A 21,989-nucleotide genomic window follows, 5' to 3' on the forward strand; every position below is an offset into this window, starting at 1 on the left:
GATCTTGATTGTTTTATAGGGGAAACTCTCCCGGTATCTATTCATACTTGTTGTTGATGCTATTGAGTGAAACCATTGAACCAAGTTCATGTTCGGATTGTTATTCATCATCATATCACCTCTCGATCATGTTCCATATGATGTCTCGTGAGTAGTTCGTTTAGTTCTTGAGGACATGGGTGAAGTCTAAATGTTAGTAGTGAACTATGGTTGAGTAATATTCAATGTTATGATATTTAAGTTGTGGTGTTATTCTTCTAGTGGTGTCGTGTGAACGTCGACTACACGACACTTCACCATTTATGGGCCTAGGGGAATGCATCTTGTACTCGTTTGCTAATTGCGGGGTTGCCTGGAGTGACAGAAACCTAAACCCCCGTTGGTATATCGATGCGGGAGGGATCGCGAGATCTCAGAGTTTAAGGCTGTGGTTAGATTTATCTTAATTACTTTCTTGTAGTTGCGGATGCTTGCAAGGGGTATAATCACAAGTATGTATTAGTCCTAGGAAGGGCGGTACATTAGCACAGGTTCACCAACACAACACTTATCAAAACAATGAAGATTAATCAGCTGTATGTAGCGAAAGCACTAGACTAAAACCCCGTGTGTCCTCGAGAACGTTTGGTCATGATAAGTAAACAAACCGGCTTGTCCTTTGTGCTAAAAAGGATTGGGCCACTCGCTGCAATTATTTCTCTCGCATTTTACTTACTCGTACTTATTTCATCTGTTACATCAAAACCCCCTGAATACTTGTATGTGAGCATTTACAGTGAAACCTTCATCGAAACTGCTTGTCAACACCTTCTGCTCCTCGTTGGGATCGACATTCTTACTTATCGAAGATACTACGATACACCCCCTATACTTGTGGGTCATCACTTGCTAATTTGGTTTGCATATTTGGTTTCTCTAGAGTCTAGATAACATCTAGTATTGAGTTTTGAGCAACACGGAAGACTGTATGGAGTCTTATAATGTTTACAATATGTCTTTTATGTGAGTTTTGCTGTACCGTTCATCCTTGTGTTTGTTTCAAATAACCTTGCTAGCCTAAACCTTGTATCGAGAGGGAATACTTCTCATGCATCCAAAATCCTTGAGCCAACCACTATGCCATTTGTGTTCACCATACCTACCTACTACATGGTATTTATCCGCCATTCCAAAGTAAATTGCTTGAGTGCTACCTTTAAAATTCCATCATTCACCTTTGCAATATATAGCTCATGGGACAAATAGCTTAAAAACTATTGTGGTATTGAATATGTACTTATGCACTTTATCTCTTATTAAGTTGCTTGTTGTGTGATAACCATGCTTCTAGGGACGCCATCAACTATTCTTTGTTGAATATCATGTGAGTTGCTATGCATGTCCGTCTTGTCTGAAGCAAGAGAGATCTACCACCTTCATGGTTGGAGCATGCATATTGTTAGAGAAGAACTTTGGGCCGCTAACTAAAGCCATGATTCATGGTGGAAGTTTCAGTCTTGGACATATATCCTCAATCTCATATGAGAATAATAATTGTTGCCACATGCTTATGCATTAAAGAGGAGTCCATTATCTGTTGTCCATGTTGTCCCGGTATGGATGTCTAAGTTGAGAATAATCAAAAGCGAGAAATCCAAAATGCGAGCTTTCTCCTTAGACCTTTGTACGAGCGGCATGGAGGTACCCCATTGTGACACTTGGTCAAAACATGTGCATTGCAAAGATCCGGTAGTCCAAGTTAATTAGGACAAGGTGCGGGCACTATTAGTATACTATGCATGAGACTTGCAACTTGTAAGATATAATGTACATAACTCATATGCTTTATTACTACCGTTGACAAAATTGTTTCATGTTTTCAAAATAAAAGCTCTAGCACAAATATAGAAATCGATGCTTTCCTCTTTGAAGGACCATTCTCTTTACTTTTATGTTGAGTCAGTTCACCTATCTCTCTCCACCTCAAGAAGCAAACACTTGTGATTAACCTGTGCATTGATTCCTACATATTTGCATATTGTACTTGTTATATTACTCTATGTTGACAATTATCCATGAGATATACATGTTACAAGTTGAAAGCAACCGCTGAAACTTAATCTTCCTTTGTGTTGCTTCAATGCCTTTACTTTGATTTATTGCTTTATGAGTTAACTCTTATGCAAGACTTATTAATACTTGTCTTGAAGTACTATTCATGAAAAGTCTTTGCTTTATGATTCACTTGTTTACTCATGACATTACCATTGTTTTGATCGCTGCATCCACTACATATGTTTACAAATAGTATGATCAAGGTTATGATGGCATATCACTTCAGAAATTATCTTTGTTATCGTTTTACCTGCTCGGGACGAGCAGAACTAAGCTTGGGGATGCTTGATACGTCTCCGACGTATCGATAATTTCTTATGTTCTATGCCATATTATTGATGATACCTACATGTTTTATGCACACTTTATGTCATATTCGTGCATTTTATGGAACTAACCTATTAACAAGATGCCGAAGTGCCAGTTCCTGTTTTCTGCTGTTTTTGGTTTCAGAAATCCTAGTAACGAAATATTCTCGGAATTGGACGAAACGAAGACCCAGGGGCCTATTTTGCCATGAACCTTCCAGAAGACCGAAGAGCATACGAAGTGGGACCACGAGGTGGCGACACCACAAGGCGGCGCGGCCTAGGAGGGGCCCGCGCCGCCCTATGGTGTGGGCCCCTCGTCAGGCCCCCGACTCTGCCCTTCCGCCTACTTAAAGCCTCCGTCGCGAAACCCACGATGCGAAAAACCACGATACGGAAAACCTTGCGAGACGCCGCCGCCGCCGATCCCATCTCGGGGGATTCTGGAGATCTCCTCCGGTACCCTGCCGGAGAGGGGATTCATCTCCCGGAGGACTCTACACCGCCATGGTCGCCTCCGGAGTGATGAGTGAGTAGTTCACCCCTGGACTATGGGTCCATAGCAGTAGCTAGATGGTTGTCTTCTCCTCATTGTGCTTCATTGTTGGATCTTGTGAGCTGCCTAACATGATCAAGATCATCTATCCGTAATACTCTATGTTGTGTTTGTCGGGATCCGATGGATAGAGAATACCATGTCATGTTAATTATCAAGTTATTACATATGTGTTGTTTATGATCTTGCATGCTCTCCGTTACTAGTAGAGGCTCTGGCCAAGTTTTTGCTTTTAACTCCAAGAGAGAGTATTTATGCTCGATAGTGGGTTCATGCTGCATTGACACCGGGACGATGTGACGAAAAGTTCTAAGGTTGTGTTGTGCATGTTGCCACTAGGGATAAAACATTGGCGCTATGTCCGAGGATGTAGTTGTTGATTACATTACGCACCATACTTAATGCAATTGTCTGTTGCTTTGCAACTTAATACTGGAAGGGGTTCGGACGATAACCTGAAGGTGGACTTTTTAGGCATAGATGCAGTTGGATGGCGGTCTATGTACTTTGTCGTAATGCCCAATTAAATCTCACTATACTTATCATGTCATGTATGTGCATTGTTATGCCCTCTCTATTTGTCAATTGCCCGACTGTAATTTGTTCACCCAACATGCTTTTATCTTATGGGAGAGACACCTCTAGTGAGCTGTGGACCCCGGTCCATTCTTTTAATACTTGAAATACAAATCTGCTTTGCAATACTTGTTTTCTTGTTTTCTCTGCAAACAATCATCTTCCACACAATACGGTTAATCCTTTGTTACAGCAAGCCGGTGAGATTGACAACCTCCACTGTTTCGTTGGGGCAAAGTACTTTGGTTGTGTTGTGCAGGTTCCACGTTGGCGCGGAATCTCCGGTGTTGCGCCGCACTACATCCCGCCGCCATCAACCTTCAACGTGCTTCTTGACTCCTACTGGTTCGATTAAACCTTGGTTTCTTACTGAGGAAACTTGCCGCTGTGCGCATCACACCTTCCTCTTGGGGTTCCCAACGGACGTGTCAACTACACGCATCAAGCAAATTTCTGGCGCCGTTGCCGGGGAACGAAGAAAAGTTACACCAAAAAGATTTCTAACTCCCACGTCAACTACACGCCAGCAGCGTGCTGTTGGATCCTCTGCGAATAAAGGGCCCTTATCATACATATAGAGCATCAAAGGTTTGGAAAATCCCCCTCTATGCTCGTGGTGATCTAGGGAGGGTGATTTACAGGCTTTTTGTTGTTGGGCTTTGAATTTGCTTTAGGGGAGTTATGAAGCTACTCTCGGGAGTTCATCCACGATGGCTCCATGGTCCCCATCATTGCAGATGGTCACCGGCCACTCCCACCTCGCTTATCGACTTCAGTTTCTTCCGGTCGGCAGATAACAACTCTTCTCAACGTCTAGGCTATCATGCCAACAAGGAGCCCCCTCTACTCCGTCAGATAGCTTGCTCCCGTCATCTCGTCCCAAGTGGTTTCGCTCCCGTTGATGCCTCGGTTGACTACGTCGGGAAGCTCCGGCAAGGTGGATAAAGAGCATGACCCGATAATGTTTTCTAGATTTTTATAGGGTCCTTTATGCAAAAAAGGGCATATGTTGTAATTTTTCCTTTTCTATGTGGCCCTATTGTAAAATATAACTTGTTTAATGAAGATTCTTGGCCCTTTGGGGCCTCTCCTATTAATTTTATTTTTCCGTATGAGGCATCATGACAACCCCACAAGAAAACTATCCATCAAGATGTTCCTCATTCGTGTGATGGTGGTGTCATTTTTGCATAACCTCATGCCAATACTGATAATAATAGACCCTAGTTCATTTGACGGCTTGAAAAATAAGCCACCTTCTCCCTAACATCTCCCATAAGCCGTGCAACTTATTAGTTGGGGCTTGTGAATCACTTATCTCATAACCAATTTAGAAGCTCTAATTAATAAGTTTGGTGACTTATGGAAGAAGCTAGGGAAGTGGCAACTTAGTTTTTAAGCTGGTGAAAGAACATACCTTACTTGCTACACAAATTTTTATACATTAGTGACACTGACATACATAGGGGTGTTTGGTTTCTGACCACAATTTATGAAGGCAAAGTTTAGCAATTTAACACATGTTTGGTTTTTCTTGCCAACTCATGCCATCTTTTTCTGGCTTCTAAATTCTCAGGCACACTTTTATGGCTGCCAAACTTAGGCTTGCTATAGTATGGTCAAGAACCAAACATACTTAGTCACTAATAAGTTTTGACTTAATGTCCTTCTCTGTCCGAGATACGACCCTATAAACCACAATGGATGTCTTGATTTTCCTCCAAAAAAAAAATACCGTTAAGACAAACAAAATAAATGGCAGATTTTGATTCAGCCAGTACAAAACATTGTGAGTGGAGTATGTTTGTTTTAGCCCATGATTTTCACACCAAATATGGCCAGCCAAATTTTTCTTTGATATTTTAGTACTCCATCAGATCCAAATTAGTTGACTTTATTTTGGATAGTATCTAGTTAACAAATTCGTCTAGCTACATCCGTATCTGAACAAAGTAAAGTTAGCTATTTGGATGAGAGGAACTATTACATAAGTTGGAAAAGTAAGCTTAATAATTGGTCAAAATGGCATTCGTCGAAATGTCATATTGGCATTGCAAGTACTTGGAGCAGGTAAATTTTGGCAACGATCCAAACAAAATCTAGGTTGTTCAGCCCATGCTAAAAGTGAATGCTTCCAGCCGTCCACCGACCACACAGCCGACGGTTCACACCACGGGCACACACCACACACCCAGTAGTCGACCGGCGACATGACCCGCCGCCGGCTCCGTCCCCGCCGCGCTGCGCCACCGGCGGCGCTGGAAGTCGACGACCTCCTCCGGAAGATTTTCCTCCTCCTTCCCCCTCAGCCATCTACCTTGCCCCGCATCTCCGCCGTCTGCAAGCAGTGGCGCAGCGTCGTCACGGACCCCCGGTTCCTCCGCGGCTTCCGCGACCACCACCGGATACCTCCGGTCCTCGGCCTCGTCATGGGGTACACCGGGCACCCCTTCTTCAGGTCCAATCTCAGGTCTCCAGATCTCATCCCGCATGAGTGCTTCTTCCCTCCAGACATCCTCAATCACTACTATATGGAGTTGATGGGCTGCCGGCATGGACGCGTCCTCTTTTTTGACCGGAGCCTGCTCCGGATAATTGTGTGGGACCCAGCCACCGGAGACCTCCGTTGTGTGTCCGTCCCACCAAGGTTCGACGACAAGGACATTGTTGTCTTCAACGCCGCCGTGCTTTGCGCTGCCAGCGACGAAGGTCACGTCCATGGGGATTGCCACTCGAGCCCCTTTCAGGTGATCTTGATAGGTATCCACTTAGATGAGAATCGAGCACTTCCCCCGATCTACTCATCGGTCTACTCATCCAAGACCAGAACATGGGGGGGTCTCATCTCAACAGTAGGAATTCAATATTCCGATATGTATGATATGAGTGGTATGACCAGTCCAGCTACCCTTGTTGGGGATTCTCTTTATTGGCCGTTTGACTGGTATAAGGATGGCATGCTTATATTTGATTTGGATAGACAGAGCCTAGTTAGTATCGAGATGCCAGATCTGAGGTACTATGATTTAAACAGCTTTTAGATCATGCCGACAGATGATAGCACTAGCAGTATTCGCCTTGCTATTCTGGAATACCAAAAATTTGAAATGTGGGAGAGGAAGGTTGACTCTGATGGTGCTGCTGGATGGGTGCTGCAGGAGACCTTTCAAATGAACACGATCCTCGGTCTAGGGCGTATGGGGGGAAGGGACAATCTGATATTGGGATATGATGAAGATGATCATGCAGTTTATGTAAGGACAGACATAGGTGTCTGCGTGATTCAACTCAAGACAATGCAGTTCAAGAATCTTGGTAAAGATGATTTCACGACCACCCACTATTATCCATACAGAAGTTTCTATACTGCAGGTATTTCACTGTCTTAACATTTCCAGAAAATAAGAAACTTAGGAAGATCCAAATTATTTTTAGTTCTTAGTTGCTGACATTTATTTCTTTTCTAACTGTAAATCTTTCACTCTTCAGATCTAGATACTTCTTGTTGACGTTTACTCTTTCAGATGTTCAATCTAGTGTGTATCCTGTCATTTTCCACACCTTTCATATCTTATGGAATTACAAAGAAGCGCATTTATTTTTATTGAATTTATCTGTTTCTCAATCCTCCTTGTCCAAGCTTGAATGTTTTCTTTCATTTCCACATTTGTCGTATCTTGTTGTATTTAGATGTTCAGCTGCTGACAGGTTGGTGTGTGGCAGGAAAAAAAAGGTAGTTAGGACATGAAACAATATTTTTCTGATTGTCTCTGAACTATAGTTTAACTTTTAGATGGTTGATTATCTTCTGCAACTTCGCCTTTGTCTCCCCTCCCGTCGTTTATTTAGTTCTTTTTTCATTTTCTCAATCTGATACAATTTTTCTTGCTAGTGAGTGACTTGTCAGTATGCAAAAGAAGAGTTTGTTGCATCTCCAAACCTCTAGCGAATGATGGCAGCAGTACTTCAAGGGGAGTAGGAGTGGTAGGAGGCAATGCCACAGCTACCTCTAGTGGAACTGTACTGAAAGGAGGTAAGATACATGTATCTTGGTTTTAAGGGCTATGACCTGTTAGACATTGGCGACTGGGACTTGGTTATGTCAATTAATAGCTGACATGTGGGCGTCTATAGTTATATCCTTAATTAAAAATTGATTTTCTAGTTTGTTAGTTAGCCCTTCCATTTGAAGTTTTACAGAAAATGTTGAATTCTTAGTGCTGTTATTTGTTAACAAGACTCTTTGGGATTGGGGATGTGGGGACAGCTATTACTTGTGGTTGAGTCCTTTATTCTTCTCGTTTTTCAGGAGCGTTTGACAAGTCAAAGCACGGAGCTAAAGTAATGGATGCGGATCTTGTGCCTAGCCGGGTTCTAACACAAACTCGAGTCGACGTGATATTCAAGAAAGAGATGGAGACAAGATCAAAACTTAGCAAAGCTTGGGCAAAATGGTTTCGCAGCAATGGCATTCCTGAAAGTAAGGCTGACTGCCCACACTTCCGCAGTGCTATGAAGTTGACACAGCAGCTAGGTACCCGCTTGCCTGTTCCTACAGGTGACGAACTAGGTGGCGTAAATCTGGATGCCAATGAGGAAGAACTTCCATAAGTACATGCGAATGTGAACTACTTGCCATGGACTGATGACTCCTGCTTTTGTAATCAGGTGTAGGGTTAGTTAAGTACTACCTGATGAACTGTACCGAGTTCTTCCGAACCCTGTACTTATGATTTTAGGAACTTTGATCTAGTGATGTTGAGTTGCTGAGCTGGTGATGCAGTATTTGCTAGTTTCCTCAGGCTGTTATTCGTCATATCGTTTTTTATTTTTATATTCTTGCGGTTGATAAACACAGTGGCTACTGTACTCGAATTCTTCAGATTTCCTCCATTTTCACCGCTGGTTTCATTTCTGGATAATGAATAAGATAAAAGCAGCATCCCCAAAAGAAATGCTTATTGCGGCACAAACTACTAAGGCACGTCAAAACTGAAAACACACGAAGCAAGGCAAGAAGAAGCATTTTTGTTCAGCAAAGCGGATCCAAGCGGATGAGATCAGCCAGTAAAGAAGGATTGATATTCAGCAAAGCGGATCCAAGCATTTTTGTCTTATAACCCTACACCTGTTCAGCAAAGAAAGCATGATCTTTTTCTAATTTCAATCAAATGTTGTGTGTGGGTTGTGGACGAGGCGTTTTTGCACCCAGGAGTATATGCTCCCGGTTTTTAAAATGACTTATAAACATAGTTCAAAATATTAAAAGATTCTGAACAAAAGATGGATGCGTACATCCCCATATTATATGTGCTCATAAAGTCGTTTTGTGGAAAACCGATATTTTTATGTCGTGTGCAAAAAGACAAATTTTGGTGCTTAAAAAGAGCTTTTGACAAGACTCTTTTTTATTTTTATTGCATAGGACACAAAAAATATCAAATTTTCGCGAAACTTGGTGTGCATACATATGATGTCAACATATACACGCCAAATTTTTATTCAGATTTTTTAACATATTCAAATATTTGTTTGGATACCAGGAGCATATGCTGGTTTTCCAGTTTTGTTTTAGTAACCAAATTTGAATGAGAGGAGCTTTTCCATTCTCTCTCCTCTCTTTCTCTCTCCTCTATCCGTTGAGAGTCCACCACCGCTCCCGGCTCCTCCCCTCTCGTCTCCGGCGGCCTCGCTGGCCGGAGAGGGGTGGGGGAGGAGGCCGGCTCCTCCTTGTTCATAGTAGCAGTAGGTTAGCTCTAGGTGTTGTTCCATTTATGGAGTTTGACGTTATGCCGATGGGAATAAGGTCGTCGGACCTCTCAGGAGGTTCATGGCGGCTGTCGGCGGTGGTCTTCCTACTTATGGTGCTCCAGGGGTTGGAGCCAAAGATAGGCGGCGAGGATCTCGCAGTCTACCCTCTAAGTAAGCCCGTCGGTGGTGCTGCTGCTCAGCTTCGATCTGGTGGCGTTGCTCCTGTTCTTCTTCTTGGCCGACATGATGACAGAATGAAAATGGAGAGAGCAGCTGTTGTTGCAAGATCTAGGTGGCGTGGGAGTTGTTCGCGAGCGGAACACATGGTGGCCGACTATGCTGCCGTGATCTTTGGCCGACATGGCGGTCCTTCTACAACCTCCATTGTAGAGGTCGTTTCTTCGATCCCTCGCCGGAGCTCGGTGCCTCTAGGGAACCAAGTGGTTCATCCCCGGATTCTTAGAAGTGGCCGACGACGGGATCTCTTCATCGGGAGAGGGTTCTCGAGCATCGAGCCATCTGATTTCGGCGGCAATGCCTGGAGATCGCCGACGACTAGCGGCAGAGATGCATGTGCCCTTGATTGCTATTTATCTTTTTTAGACAAGGTGTTTTTGCATATGTTAAGGCCTTATCTTCAAATACTAGGTTCTATAGGGCGGGTGTTGTAAAGAGCCTCGATTGAACCTGCCACGTGTTGGTTTAATGGAGCTCCTTCGGAGTTTTCCAGTCCCCTCTTCCTTTAAAAAAAAGTAACCAAATTTGAAGGTGTATATAAAAAAAATCTGACCCTTGCCAAATCCCTAATTCCCTGGCCCTGGCCGAACAAGTCCTCCATTCGACAGTTCACTCTCAGGACCTCAGCCCAACAGTCAGCCACAACATGACCCATCGCCGCCATCCCGCCCTGCCGCCGGCGACACTGGAAGACGACGACCTCCTCCGGAAGATTTTCCTCCTCCTCCCGCCTCAGCCCTCCGCATTTCCCCGCCTCTCCCTCGTCTGCAAGCAATGGCGCGGCGTCGTTACCGACCCCCAATTCCTCCGCGGCTTCCGCGACCACCACAAGAAACCTCCCCTGCTCGGTCTCGTCATGGGCTACACCGGATCACCCTACTTCAGGTCCGATCTCGACCCTCCATACCACATTCCGCACGAGCGCTTCTTCCCCCCAACCATCCTCGACCTACACATGAACTTGTTCGACTTTTTTCTTCCAAACGACCATTTTAGGTCGGATTTCATTACCCAGGGATAACGAAACATAGTAGCACATCCAGGCGTGAGCACAAAAAAAGAAACAAAAACCATTACAGCCGCCGCCTAATGCTAACGACACACATCATAGGAGTTTTAAGTGCATGCCCAGGGTACAGGGCCACCAGCACAAACTAGAGAAAACGACTGCATGGGAACTAAGATCACCACTGACACAGGAAACGAGTCATCAATCTTGCTTGTCCAGCTCCATCTCGTCAACGCCAGCAATCTTGATTGTATCACCGATTCGTAGAGGAGCTTGCACACGATGAGCACCATCTTGAAAAGAAGCAGCATTGGAGGTAGCGGCGCTAGCAAGTCGCAGCAAACCATCAACACCCGCCTGTAGATCGGCAGCATCTTTCTCCCCATGCAAACCTGCCCAATATTTCATGAAAATAGTGGAATAACTGATTAGCTCCACCGGACTACTGATCAATTTATGCTCAAAACAGGCACGGTTCCGAAGCTTCCAAATGGCCCAGCAAATTGCAGCTAACCCCGCAATTTGCGTGTTTCTGCTAGCAGGCAAGAACTGAGGAAGCCACCAGAAATATTGTGTAAAGGATCCTGGTCTGGATGGGGCACCAATTAGCTTTCCCACAGCACTCCACACAAATTTTGCAGCTGGACAGGTGAAGAAAAGGTGAGAAATGGATTCATCACAAGCACAGAATTGACAAGTGGCTCCTCCTTGCCAGTTCCTCTTCAACAGGTTGTATTTTGTAGCAATGGCATTGTGCCAGATCATCCACTGCCAAATTTTGATTTTCAGAGGGATTTTGCTCTTCCAAAGATGTTTAAAAGATCTGTCCAGGCCTGCACCACACAAGTGTTTGTAAACAGACTTAACAGAAAATTTACCACTTTTTGTCCATTTTCAGACAGCTCTATCTTGTTCATCTGTGAGTATGGTTTGAGACATAATTTGGTTTAGTCCATGAATTTGCCAAGCAAGGTCAGGAGTCATCCATCTCCTGAAAGAGAAACTCCAGTGCATGTCAGCTGCTTCTGCCACAGAAACCTCCTGCTCATTGCATATATCATAGATATCTGGAAATCTATCTTTTAAAGGTATCTGATCACACCAAGATTCACACTAGAAGCTTGTATCCCTTCCATTCCCCACATTCATCCTTCTACCAGCCAGATATATCTGTTTGACTTGTAACATATCAGTCCAAAGAGGAGAATCTCCAGGCCTTTTTTTGTATAGCAGACACCACCATGTGCCATATATTTTTGTTTCATTATTTTTTGCCAAGGACCTGAGCCATTCTCCAATTTCCACCACCATTTGCACATCAGGCTAACATTGAACTTGTGAAGATTTTTTATACCCAAACCACCCTTTTTCTTGGGTTTACATATCCATTTCCACCTCACAAAATGGTATTTCTTTTTCTCTGCACTGCCAGCCCAAAAGAAAGTTCTTATAGGTTTGTCCATCTGTTCAATATTAGTTTTATGGAGCAATCTCATAGACATCTGATAAACAACAATGCTTGAAAGACATGCATCAATCTTGACCACTCTCCCACCAATAGACATTGTATTTCCCATCCAGCCACCCATTTTTTTTCTTTGTTTTCTCTCCCAGGAAGCTCATTTCAGCAACAGATGGTTTCCTGGCACACACAGGAGTGCCTAGATATTTAATAGGCCAACTCCCTTGCTGACAATTAAACAAGGAGACAAATTATGTGCTTTCACTTCATCTTCTAGAATCATCATAACCTCACTCTTTTCAAAATTAATCTTCAGGCCAGACATTGACTCAAAAGTATAAAGGATAAGTTTCAGATTCACAGCCTGTTCTTCATTGTCTTGGATAAGAAGGATAGTATCATCAGCATATTGAAGGATAGCAATACCCTTTTCCACCAAGTTATTTGCCAACCCTGTGATAAGACCATTTTGTTGTGCTAGGGTAACCATTTTAGACAAGCTGTTTGCAGCCATATTGAACAAAAAGGGAGCAAAAGGATCCCCTTGCCTTACACCTTTATGGCTAGAGAAATAAGGACCAATTTTGTCATTAACTTTCACACTCAAAGTACCATTGGTTACCACATTCTTTATCCAAACCATCCAGTTTTCACTAAAGCCCTTCTGGGAGCAGCAATCAAACAGAAAATTCCAGTTAACTTTGTCATAAGCTTTCTCAAAATCAATTTTCAACACTATCCCCTGCTGTTTTCTGAATTTACTCTCCCTCAGAACTTCTTGCAGCAGCATTACTCCATCAGTGATGTATCTCCCTTTAATGAAGGCTGTTTGACACTGTGCCAACAATTTCTCCATCACTGGAGCAACTCTGACAGTTAAAGTTTTGGTGAAAATTTTAAAAAGAACTTGTAGCAGGCAAATGGGTCTGAATTTTTGAATTCTATCTGCCTCCACCCCTTTTGGAATCAGAGTAACAATGCCATAGTTGATTCTGGCCAGATCAATCCTATGATAAAAAAGATCATCAAAAACCGCCATGATATCAAATTTAATAATCTCCCAGCACACTTGATAGAATTCAATAGGAATTCCATCAGGACCTGCTGCTTTATTTTTTTTTCCATTTGGTCAACAACATTTTTCACTTCTTCCATAGTAAATTTCCTGTCCAAGAGCTCTCTGTCATTGTCATCCAATTTCTCTTCCCTGTTCCATACATCCTCCCTCAATCTCACACCTTTGTCATCAACTGGACCAAACAGATTTTTGTAGAACTCTGTAGCATGCTGTAGCAAATCATCATCCCCTTGTACCACAGAATCCCCATTTTTCAAAGAAAAAATAGTAGATTTTCTTTTGCAACCATTAGCAATTCTATGAAAGTAAGCTGTATTACAATCTCCCTGCAGCAACCAATTATCTCTGGATCTCTGTCTCCAGAAGGTCTCTTCCTTGTCAAGAATATCAAGCATCTCTTGCTGCAGCTCAGTCTTCCTCTGAATGTCTGTATGTGATAAGGGAGAAATTTCTTCTTTCAATTCCAGCTCAGCTAGGGAAAGAGAAATCTCCCCTTTTCTTTTTTTGTACCTCCCTCTCAGATTATGTCCCCAACCTTTCAGACAGTTCTTAACATTTTTTAACTTCTTCAGCAACTTATCAAGGCTATTAGTAGCTCTAACTCTTTGTTGCCAAGCTCTGTCCACTCTAGCAAGGAAGTCTTCTTCCATAATCCAGCTTTTCTCAAATCTGAATTCATATTTCTTTTTTGGTTTGTCCTCCATGGTGTCCAGGATGAGGGGATTATGATCAGAAATGTCTCTGTTTAACTTGTGCACAGTTGTCAAGGGGAAAAGGTCTTCCCAGGCACTACTCATCAAAAATCTGTCCAATTTTTCAAGAGTAGGAACAGTCTGACTATTTGTCCAAGTGTATTGGCCACCTGACATATGAATTTCTCTGAGAGCATAAGTATTAATAATGGAATTAAACATATCTGACCATCTATTGTTTCTCATCCCTTTATTTTTTTCAGAGGAAAATCTTATGATATTAAAATCACCACCAATGAGAAGAGGGAGTCTCTGATCACTACAGACCATACCAAGCTCTGTTAGCAAATCATCTTTATCACAAACCTGAGCAGCACCATAAACAATCACCAAGTACCACTTCAAATTGATTTTCAAATCCAGCAAGGAGACTTTGATAAAGAACTTGCCAACAACAGTATCAGTAATGGAGAATCTGGATAGCCTAAAACCACCCAGAATTCCACCACTTCTACCAATGGAACTAATCCATTTCCAATCAAATTGCCCTTGAGGATCAATATTCCTGAAAAAAGCAGGAGAATAATCTTTCTTGATAGTCTCTTGCAAACCCAGGAAATCAACATTTTGTTCACTGATAAAATCTGACAGAAACTTGCTCATGCCTTTCTTACTCACACCTCTGCAATTAAAAGTGGCTCCTATCATAAATACTTTGGTTTTTTTCCTGCATCTGGTTCCAGTAACAATGTCACTCAAAGGGTGATCATTGCATACTTTCACCGAGGCAGCACATGATTTTGATTGTGCCCCTCCAAAGGAACCACCTGATTTTGTTGGTGTCCCCTTCCATCTTCTAGTTTTACCAGCACTTCTCTTTTTCTTCTTGCTTCTTCTAGAAACAACAGGTGTGAAGTCATCATCATCTTCTAGCTCTTGATCTCTCCCAAAGCCCAAAAGCAACACTCTTTCTGAATCTGAATCCACCTCATTCTCATGTGTGTTTTGAGCTATAGCAACAGCATGTCTAGCATGTTCCAGATCTTTCAGATAATTAATTTTTTCCAAGGTAAAAGTTTCAGGGTTGACCCCCATTTCAAGGGCCCTATTATGAATAACATCATCATCAAGTAAAGCAAAGGAATTATGGGAGGTAAGATTGGTACCTGTAACATCTCTTGCAGCTGCAGATCTGCTTGCTCTCTCAGGAATTCTTGTGGAATGTAAGTCTTGGGATATGATCCTGGAGCTCATCCTGACATTTTGTGGGCCACCACCTGCTTGATGCAAATTTTCATTAATACCAGTGCCATCAGCAGTTTCCATATCAGTAGGATTGTCAACTTGGGAGAGAGGATCTTCTTGTGTGCCATCAATCTCTGACCGAGAACCATCGACAGACAAATTAGCAGCAACCCTTTCTTGCCTGGAGGGAGCAGCTAAAGCCATCACACCTGTACCAGGATTTATGTACCTCTCAGAAGTTGCAGCACTTTCAGAATCAGTGGTGTCATAGTCAACCTGTTCCTCAGATAGATCTTCCTCATTAACAGCTTCCAAAATGGGTCCCAACTCATCCCTGTATTTCTTCTGAAACATGAAAGTCTTGTCACTGCCAGATTTGGTCAGGTTGTGAAGAAATTGTGTGTAAGAAGGAGAAGCCGAGGCACTAGATGAAGCTTGACCAGGGGATAAAACAGCTCGGACAAAAGCATCAGGCACAGACTTGTGTACACCAGACAAAGAGTCAGAAATAACATCTTTGTTGTTGGGAGGAGGAGGGGAACTAGACGTTCCAGCATCGATATGTTTCTCTGTTGTATCGAAAGGGTTCAGTTCAAATAATTTCCTCTTACCATTGTCTCTGCCAGCAGCCACATAGACAGCAGCAGCAGTCTGCCTGTTTGAGCCAACATTCCTGTCAGAGTTGTTATTGGTTTTTGGGGATGCAGACTGTGAACCTGCATCAGAGTTATTTCTGCCAGTCCTCTGTCTCTTGGGGGTCCCATTGTCACCCAACCCACCTTGATTAGTATCAGCAACCATGATTCTGGTACCAGGGTTAGGGATTGGTTCACACAATTCCCTAGTATATTGGAACTCGTAGAACCCACTCTTGATCTCACCAATGCGTGTATTTGGAACCAAGGACAAATCCTGGCTTCCAATTTTGACTCTCACATAAGAAAAATTCCTCAGGAAATTCTTGTCAAGTGCAAGAGGTTTACCCACAAGACTGGCAGCATAAAACACAGTGGACCTATTCCTGAAATTCATAGGTATACCTTTAACTCTAAACCATGCTTCCTCCATCACAGAAATTGGCTGAATATCACCAGACCATTTTTCCAGCGAAATAATGGCACCAGGAACAGTTTTCATGAAGAGTTTACCAAAGTGAGCTAACTCATTGATTGCTTTTGCTGAAGGAAATCTTGTTCTAAATTCGGTAGGGGACACTTCTTTGGCAAAAAATCTCCAGTTTATCTTCATAGATTCAGCCCAAACATTAAACTCATGTTCAATATTTCCGCAATTAACATCCCCCTTCTCAACTGTGATATGAGCGTAATTCAACTGCTCCACGGGTTGAGACTCTATCTCACGAACTGGAATCGAGTAGAAGCCGGACCCAAATTCTTCACTGCCAAAGAACGGCGCCTTATACTCCCAGAGCTCTCTATTCTGACAAACCTCTATATGATGTTCGCCGCAGCAGTTGATACATGACCCCTTAAACTGTTTGAATCTATTATCAGTTGCCTTCGAACCAGCAATAACCAAGCTAGGTGCTGGTGGAGGTACAGAGGACCCCACCGGTTCATGTATGACAGGAGCTAAAGGAGAAGTGTTCAAACTAGCTTCGGACTGCTGTTGATTCAGGCCAACTTCAACCCTATCAGAACCTGCAGCTGCTACTGGAGGCGGAATGGAGGAGGAGATATTCTGACTTACATCGACAGATCTATGAAGATCCTCCAAGTGCGAAGAAGCTCCAGATAGCATCTCGGATCTATGCGCCCAGCGATCCCGAGTGCGAGCTTCCTCCTCCAAGCGGCGCTTGTCCGCCAGAGCCCGCTCGCGGGCCACACGCTCAGAGATGCGAGAGGCCTCCCGACGACGATCCTCATCCGGACGACGGCGCTCCTCGACACAGCGACGCTCCTCCGCCCGAAGCCTCTCCTGATCTGCAAGTCTTCTATCTTCCTCACGACGACGCTCATCTTTGAAACGCCAATCTGCATCACGGCGCCTTTCCTCTTCCCAACGTCGCTGTTCGTCCCGACGATCTGCCTCCGATCCAGGCCGAGGACGGTTGGCGAAGTAATTTCTCGACGGAGATCTCCTCGGAGAGGGACGCCTAGGGCCCCCATAGCGGCGATCCATCAGCGGAGGCGACTGCAGCACTTGAACAATGATCTCTGGTCGCCGGAGACAACGCCAGACCAGATCTGCGGTGGATTTGGAGGTGGGGAATGTGGTCGCGGTGTAAGCTGGGGTGGGACGAAGATGACTGCGCCAGTTTGGTGAGATCTAGGGTTAAACCTGGGTGGCGTAAAGACAGATAAGGACGCTGTTTGCACAGTGATGGGCTACGGCCCAGAAGCGAGTTGGGCGCAGGCCGCCATGGATCGGGCTGAGCCAAGCTGCTCACCTAATCGGACCACATCGCAAACACGCACAGAGGGCGGCTCACGATGAAAATCACGACACGTATGAGCAGAGTTCTTCGATTCCGGACCAATTTTGACCCACAAGCTATTGATCCTTCGACTAGCACTACAGGAATGGCCGGAGACGCCGACGGCCAAACCCTACGCCGAGGGCTTTTTGTCGGGGCCGTCGGCGTACGGCCTCGCCGGGGCAGCGCCGGAAGCCGGCCGTCGGCGTTTAGGTACCGTCGGTGTACAGGTTCCTACGCCGAGGGCAGCCGTCGGCGTCTATCTGGCCCTCGGCGTAGGTACCAGCATAGCTGCTGCCAGAGCGGCGACGCAACGGCGCGGTCACGGCGTCAGGTAAGACGCCGAGGGCTACCCTCGGCATAGGGCATGGCCCCCCTATGCCGACGGCCACCCTCGGCATATAGTTTTTTTTTATTTTTCCTTTTTTCTCTCTCTCATATTACTTTATATTATGTTTCTATTATTTATTTACTAGTATGCGTTATGTAAAAAATGGTTCTATTTTTTAAGAATTCCCTAACCCTAACTCTAACTCTAACCCTAACTCTAGCCCTAACCCTAACCCTAGGGTTTCCACATACATTGCTAACGCTAACTCTAACCCTAACTCTAACTCTAACCCTAACCCTAGGGTTTCCACATACATTGCTAACCCTAACTATAACCCTAACCCTTACCCTAGGGGTAGATCTGCGGGGTCCCGCCCTAGGATTTCCCAAGAAACGAGATCACGGAGCGTCGAATTGTTGGAAAACTTGCTTCTGCCCCTAACATATATGTAAAAGTGTGATGTAAGGTTTGGCTAACCTTGGATGTACCCGACGTTGACGATTTCCGCATAATGGGCTAACACTTGGTAAAATCCAGGATCTGTATGTGGAAACCCCGCCATGGCTCAAACGGAGCCTATTTTATGGTAAAGTATGCCCAACCTATGGTTTCCATGTACATATGTCCTAAACAAAGCAAAATAAATAAAAAAGTCCACTGGTAAACCCTCGCACGGAGAAAGCTATAGGGGTAGATCTGTGGGGTCCCCGCCCCAGGGTTTTCCAAGTTACAGACCACCGGAGCGTCGGAATCGCTGGAAAACTTGTGTGCCCACATGGCATGCACAAAAGTGATTTGAGATGGTTTTATATCCAAGGCTACCCCCGGGTGTGTCCGGCTTCTCGGACGGGGGTTCCTACACTTAGGCGGTTCGCATGTATAGGGGGGAACTCCCTCGGAGTTGAACCGGGGAGAAACTTGGGATCATATGGGATGATCCTTGTTTCCACATGTACCTATGACCTAACCAAGCTCAAATGGAGGCATATTCCCACCGGGGGACCTCCGATGGGATGCAGTCAAAGGGGTAGACCGCGCGGTCAACAGAACTAGGGTTTCATCGGAAATCGAGCATCGGATCTAGGGAATGGCCCCAAAACTTATGTGTGTCCACATGGAATGCACAAAAGTGATTTGAGATGGTTTTATATCCAAGGCTACCCCCCCAGGTGTGTCCGGCTTCTCGGACAGGGGGTTCCTACACTTAGGCGGATTCGCATGTATAGGGGGAACTCCTCGGAGTTGAACCGGAGAGAAACTTGGGATCATATGGGATGATCCTTGTTTCCACATGTACCTATGACCTAACCAAGCTAAAATGGAGGCATATTCCCACCGGGGACCCCGATGGGATGCGATCAAAGGGGTAGACCGCGCGGTCAACAGAACTAGGGTTTCGTCGGAAATCGAGCATCAGATGTAGGGAATGGCCCCAAAACTTGTGTGTGTCCACATGGCATGCTCAAAAGTGATTTGAGATGGTTTTATATCCAAGGCTACCCCCCAGGTGTGTCCGGCTTCTCGGACGGGGGTTCCTACACTTAGGCGGATTCGCATGTATAGGGGGGAACTCCCTCGGAGTTGAACCGGAGAGAAACTTGGGATCATATGGGATGATCCTTGTTTCCACATGTACCTATGACCTAACCAAGCTCAAATGGAGGCATATGCCCACCAGGGGACCCCCGATGGGATGCAGTCAAAGGGGTAGACCGCGCGGTGAACAGAACTAGGGTTTCGTCGGAAATCGAGCATCGGATCTAGGGAATGGCCCCAAAACTTGTGTGTGTCCACATGGAATGCACAAAAGTGATATGAGATGGTTATATATCCAAGGCTACCCCCCCAGGTGTGTCCGGCTTCTCGGCCAGGGGGTTCCTACACTTAGACAGATTCTGCATGTATAGGGGGGAACTCCCTCGGAGTTGAACCGGAGAGAAACTTGGGATCGTATGGGATGATCCTTGTTTCCACATGTACCTATGACCTAACCAAGCTCAAATGGAGGCATATGCCCACCGGGGACCCCCGATGGGATGCAGTCAAAGGGGTAGACCGCGCGGTCAACAGAACTAGGGTTTCATCGGAAATCGAGCATCGGATCTAGGGAATGGCCCCAAAACTTGTGTGTGTCCACATGGAATGCACAAAAGTGATTTGAGATGGTTTTATATCCAAGGCTACCCCCCGGTGTGTCCGGCTTCTCGGACGGGGGTTCCTACACTTAGGCGGATTCGCATGTATAGGGGGAACTCCCTCGGAGTTGAACCGGAGAGAAACTTGAGATCATATGGGATGATCCTTGTTTCCACATGTACCTATGACCTAACCAAGCTCAAATGGAGGCATATGCCCACCGGGGACCCCCGATGGGATGCGATCAAAGGGGTAGACCGCGCGGTCAACAGAACTAGGGTTTCGTCAGAAATCGAGCATCGGATCTAGGGAATGGCCCCAAAACTTGTGTGTGTCCACATGGCATGCACAAAAGTGATTTGAGATGGTTTTATATCCAAGGATACCCCCCGGTGTGTCCGGTTTCTCGGACGGGGGTTCCTACACTTAGGCGGATCTGCATGTATGGAGGGGAACTCCTCGGAGTTGAACCGGAGAGAAACTTGAGATCATATGGGATGATCCTTGTTTCCACATGTACCTATGACCTAACCAAGCTCAAATGGAGGCATATGCCCACCGAGGGACCCCGATGGGATGCGATCAAAGGGGTAGACCGCGCGGTCAACGGAACTAGGGTTTCGTCGGAAATCGAGCATCGGATCTAGGGAATGGCCCCAAAACTTGTGTGTGTCCACATGGAATGCACAAAAGTGATTTGAGATGGTTTTATATCCAAGGCTACCCCCGGGTGTGTCCGGCTTCTCGGACGGGGGTTCCAACACTTAGGCGGTTCTGCATGTATAGGGGGAACTCCCTCGGAGTTGAACCGGAGAGAAACTTGAGATCATATGGGATGATCCTTGTTTCCACATGTACCTATGACCTAACCAAGCTCAAATGGAGGCATATGCCCACCGGGGACCCCGATGGGATGCGATCAAAGGGGTAGACCGCGCGGTCAACGGAACTAGGGTTTCATCGGAAATCGAGCATCGGATCTAGGGAATGGCCCCAAAACTTGTGTGTGTCCACATGGAATGCACAAAAGTGATTTGAGATGGTTTTATATCCAAGGCTACCCCCAGGTGTGTCCGGCTTCTCGGACGAGAGGGTTCCTACACTTAGGCGGATTCTGCATGTATAGGGGGAACTCCCTCGGAGTTGAGCCGGAGAGAAACTTGGGATCATATGGGATGATCCTTGTTTCCACATGTACCTATGACCTAACCAAGCTCAAATGGAGGCATATGCCCACGGGGGACCCCCGATGGGATGCAGTCAAAGGGGTAGACCGCGCGGTCAACAGAACTAGGGTTTCATCGGAAATCGAGCATCGGATCTAGGGAATGGCCCCAAAACTTGTGTGTGTCCACATGGAATGCACAAAAGTGATTTGAGATGGTTTTATATCCAAGGCTACCCCCAGGTGTGTCCGGCTTCTCGGACAGGGGGTTCCTACACTTAGGCAGATTCTGCATGTATAGGGGGGAACTCCCTCGGAGTTGAACCGGAGAGAAACTTGAGATCATATGGGATGATTGTAGGAAAACGTTGCATAGAAAACAAAAAATTTCCTACCGCGAACACGCAATCCAAGCCAAGATGCAATCTAGAAGACGGTAGCAACGAGGGGGTATCGAGTCTCACCCTTGAAGAGATTCCAAAGCCTACAAGATGAGGCTCTTGTTGCTGCGGTAGACGTTCACTTGCCGCTTGCAAAAGCGCGTAGAAGATCTTGATCACGATCGGTTCCGGCGCCACGAACGGGCAGCACCTCCGTACTCGGTCACACGTTCGGTTGTTGATGAAGACGACGTCCACCTCCCGTTCTAGCGGGCAGCAGAAGTAGTAGCTCCTCTTGAATCCGACAGCACGATGGCGTGGTGTCGGTGGCGGTGAAGAACTCCGGCGGAGCTTCGCTAAAGCTACGCGGAAGATATGGAGGAGAGGGGGCGGCTAGGGTTTGGGAGGGGGTGGCCGGCCACTTCAAGGGGGCGGCCGGCTTGTGGTCTTGGGGTGGCCGGCCCCTCCCTTGGCCCCTCATTATATAGGTGGATCCCCAAGAGTTGGTCTCCAAGTCTTCGAATAAGACCCG

General features: G+C 45.4%; 2 protein-coding genes and 1 pseudogene across 2 annotated transcripts in view; all 3 read left to right on the forward strand.

The window, feature by feature from the left end:
* Positions 1 to 5,744: 5,744 nt before the first annotated feature.
* Positions 5,745 to 6,804, forward strand: LOC124672768 (annotated as a pseudogene).
* Positions 6,790 to 8,312, forward strand: LOC124679483. Its single transcript, XM_047215229.1, has 3 exons — positions 6,790 to 6,906; positions 7,427 to 7,567; positions 7,844 to 8,312. The coding sequence occupies exons 1-3, from the start codon at positions 6,831 to 6,833 to the stop codon at positions 8,143 to 8,145; spliced, it is 519 nt and encodes a 172-aa protein (XP_047071185.1). The 5' UTR covers positions 6,790 to 6,830; the 3' UTR covers positions 8,146 to 8,312.
* A 1,856-nt stretch (positions 8,313 to 10,168) lies between these two features.
* The window catches only part of LOC124672769, a 23,255-nt gene continuing 11,434 nt past the window's right edge, over positions 10,169 to 21,989 (forward strand). The window contains exon 1 of the mRNA XM_047208946.1: positions 10,169 to 10,489. Coding sequence (XP_047064902.1) covers positions 10,169 to 10,489 — 321 coding nt within the window. The remainder of the gene's footprint in view (positions 10,490 to 21,989) is intronic.

The sequence above is a fragment of the Lolium rigidum genome, chromosome 7, assembly GCF_022539505.1.
Source record: "Lolium rigidum isolate FL_2022 chromosome 7, APGP_CSIRO_Lrig_0.1, whole genome shotgun sequence".
Lineage (NCBI taxonomy): Eukaryota > Viridiplantae > Streptophyta > Magnoliopsida > Poales > Poaceae > Lolium > Lolium rigidum.

Excerpts from the sequence above, each read along its gene's own strand:
- LOC124679483 (XM_047215229.1), top strand. The coding sequence starts at position 6,831 with ATGCAGTTCAAGAATCTTGGTAAAGATGATTTCACGACCACCCACTAT. Across the intron at positions 6,907-7,426 it reads CAGAAGTTTCTATACTGCAG|TGAGTGACTTGTCAGTATGC; the intron begins GTATTTCACTGT and ends TTTTCTTGCTAG. Across the intron at positions 7,568-7,843 it reads TGGAACTGTACTGAAAGGAG|GAGCGTTTGACAAGTCAAAG; the intron begins GTAAGATACATG and ends CTCGTTTTTCAG.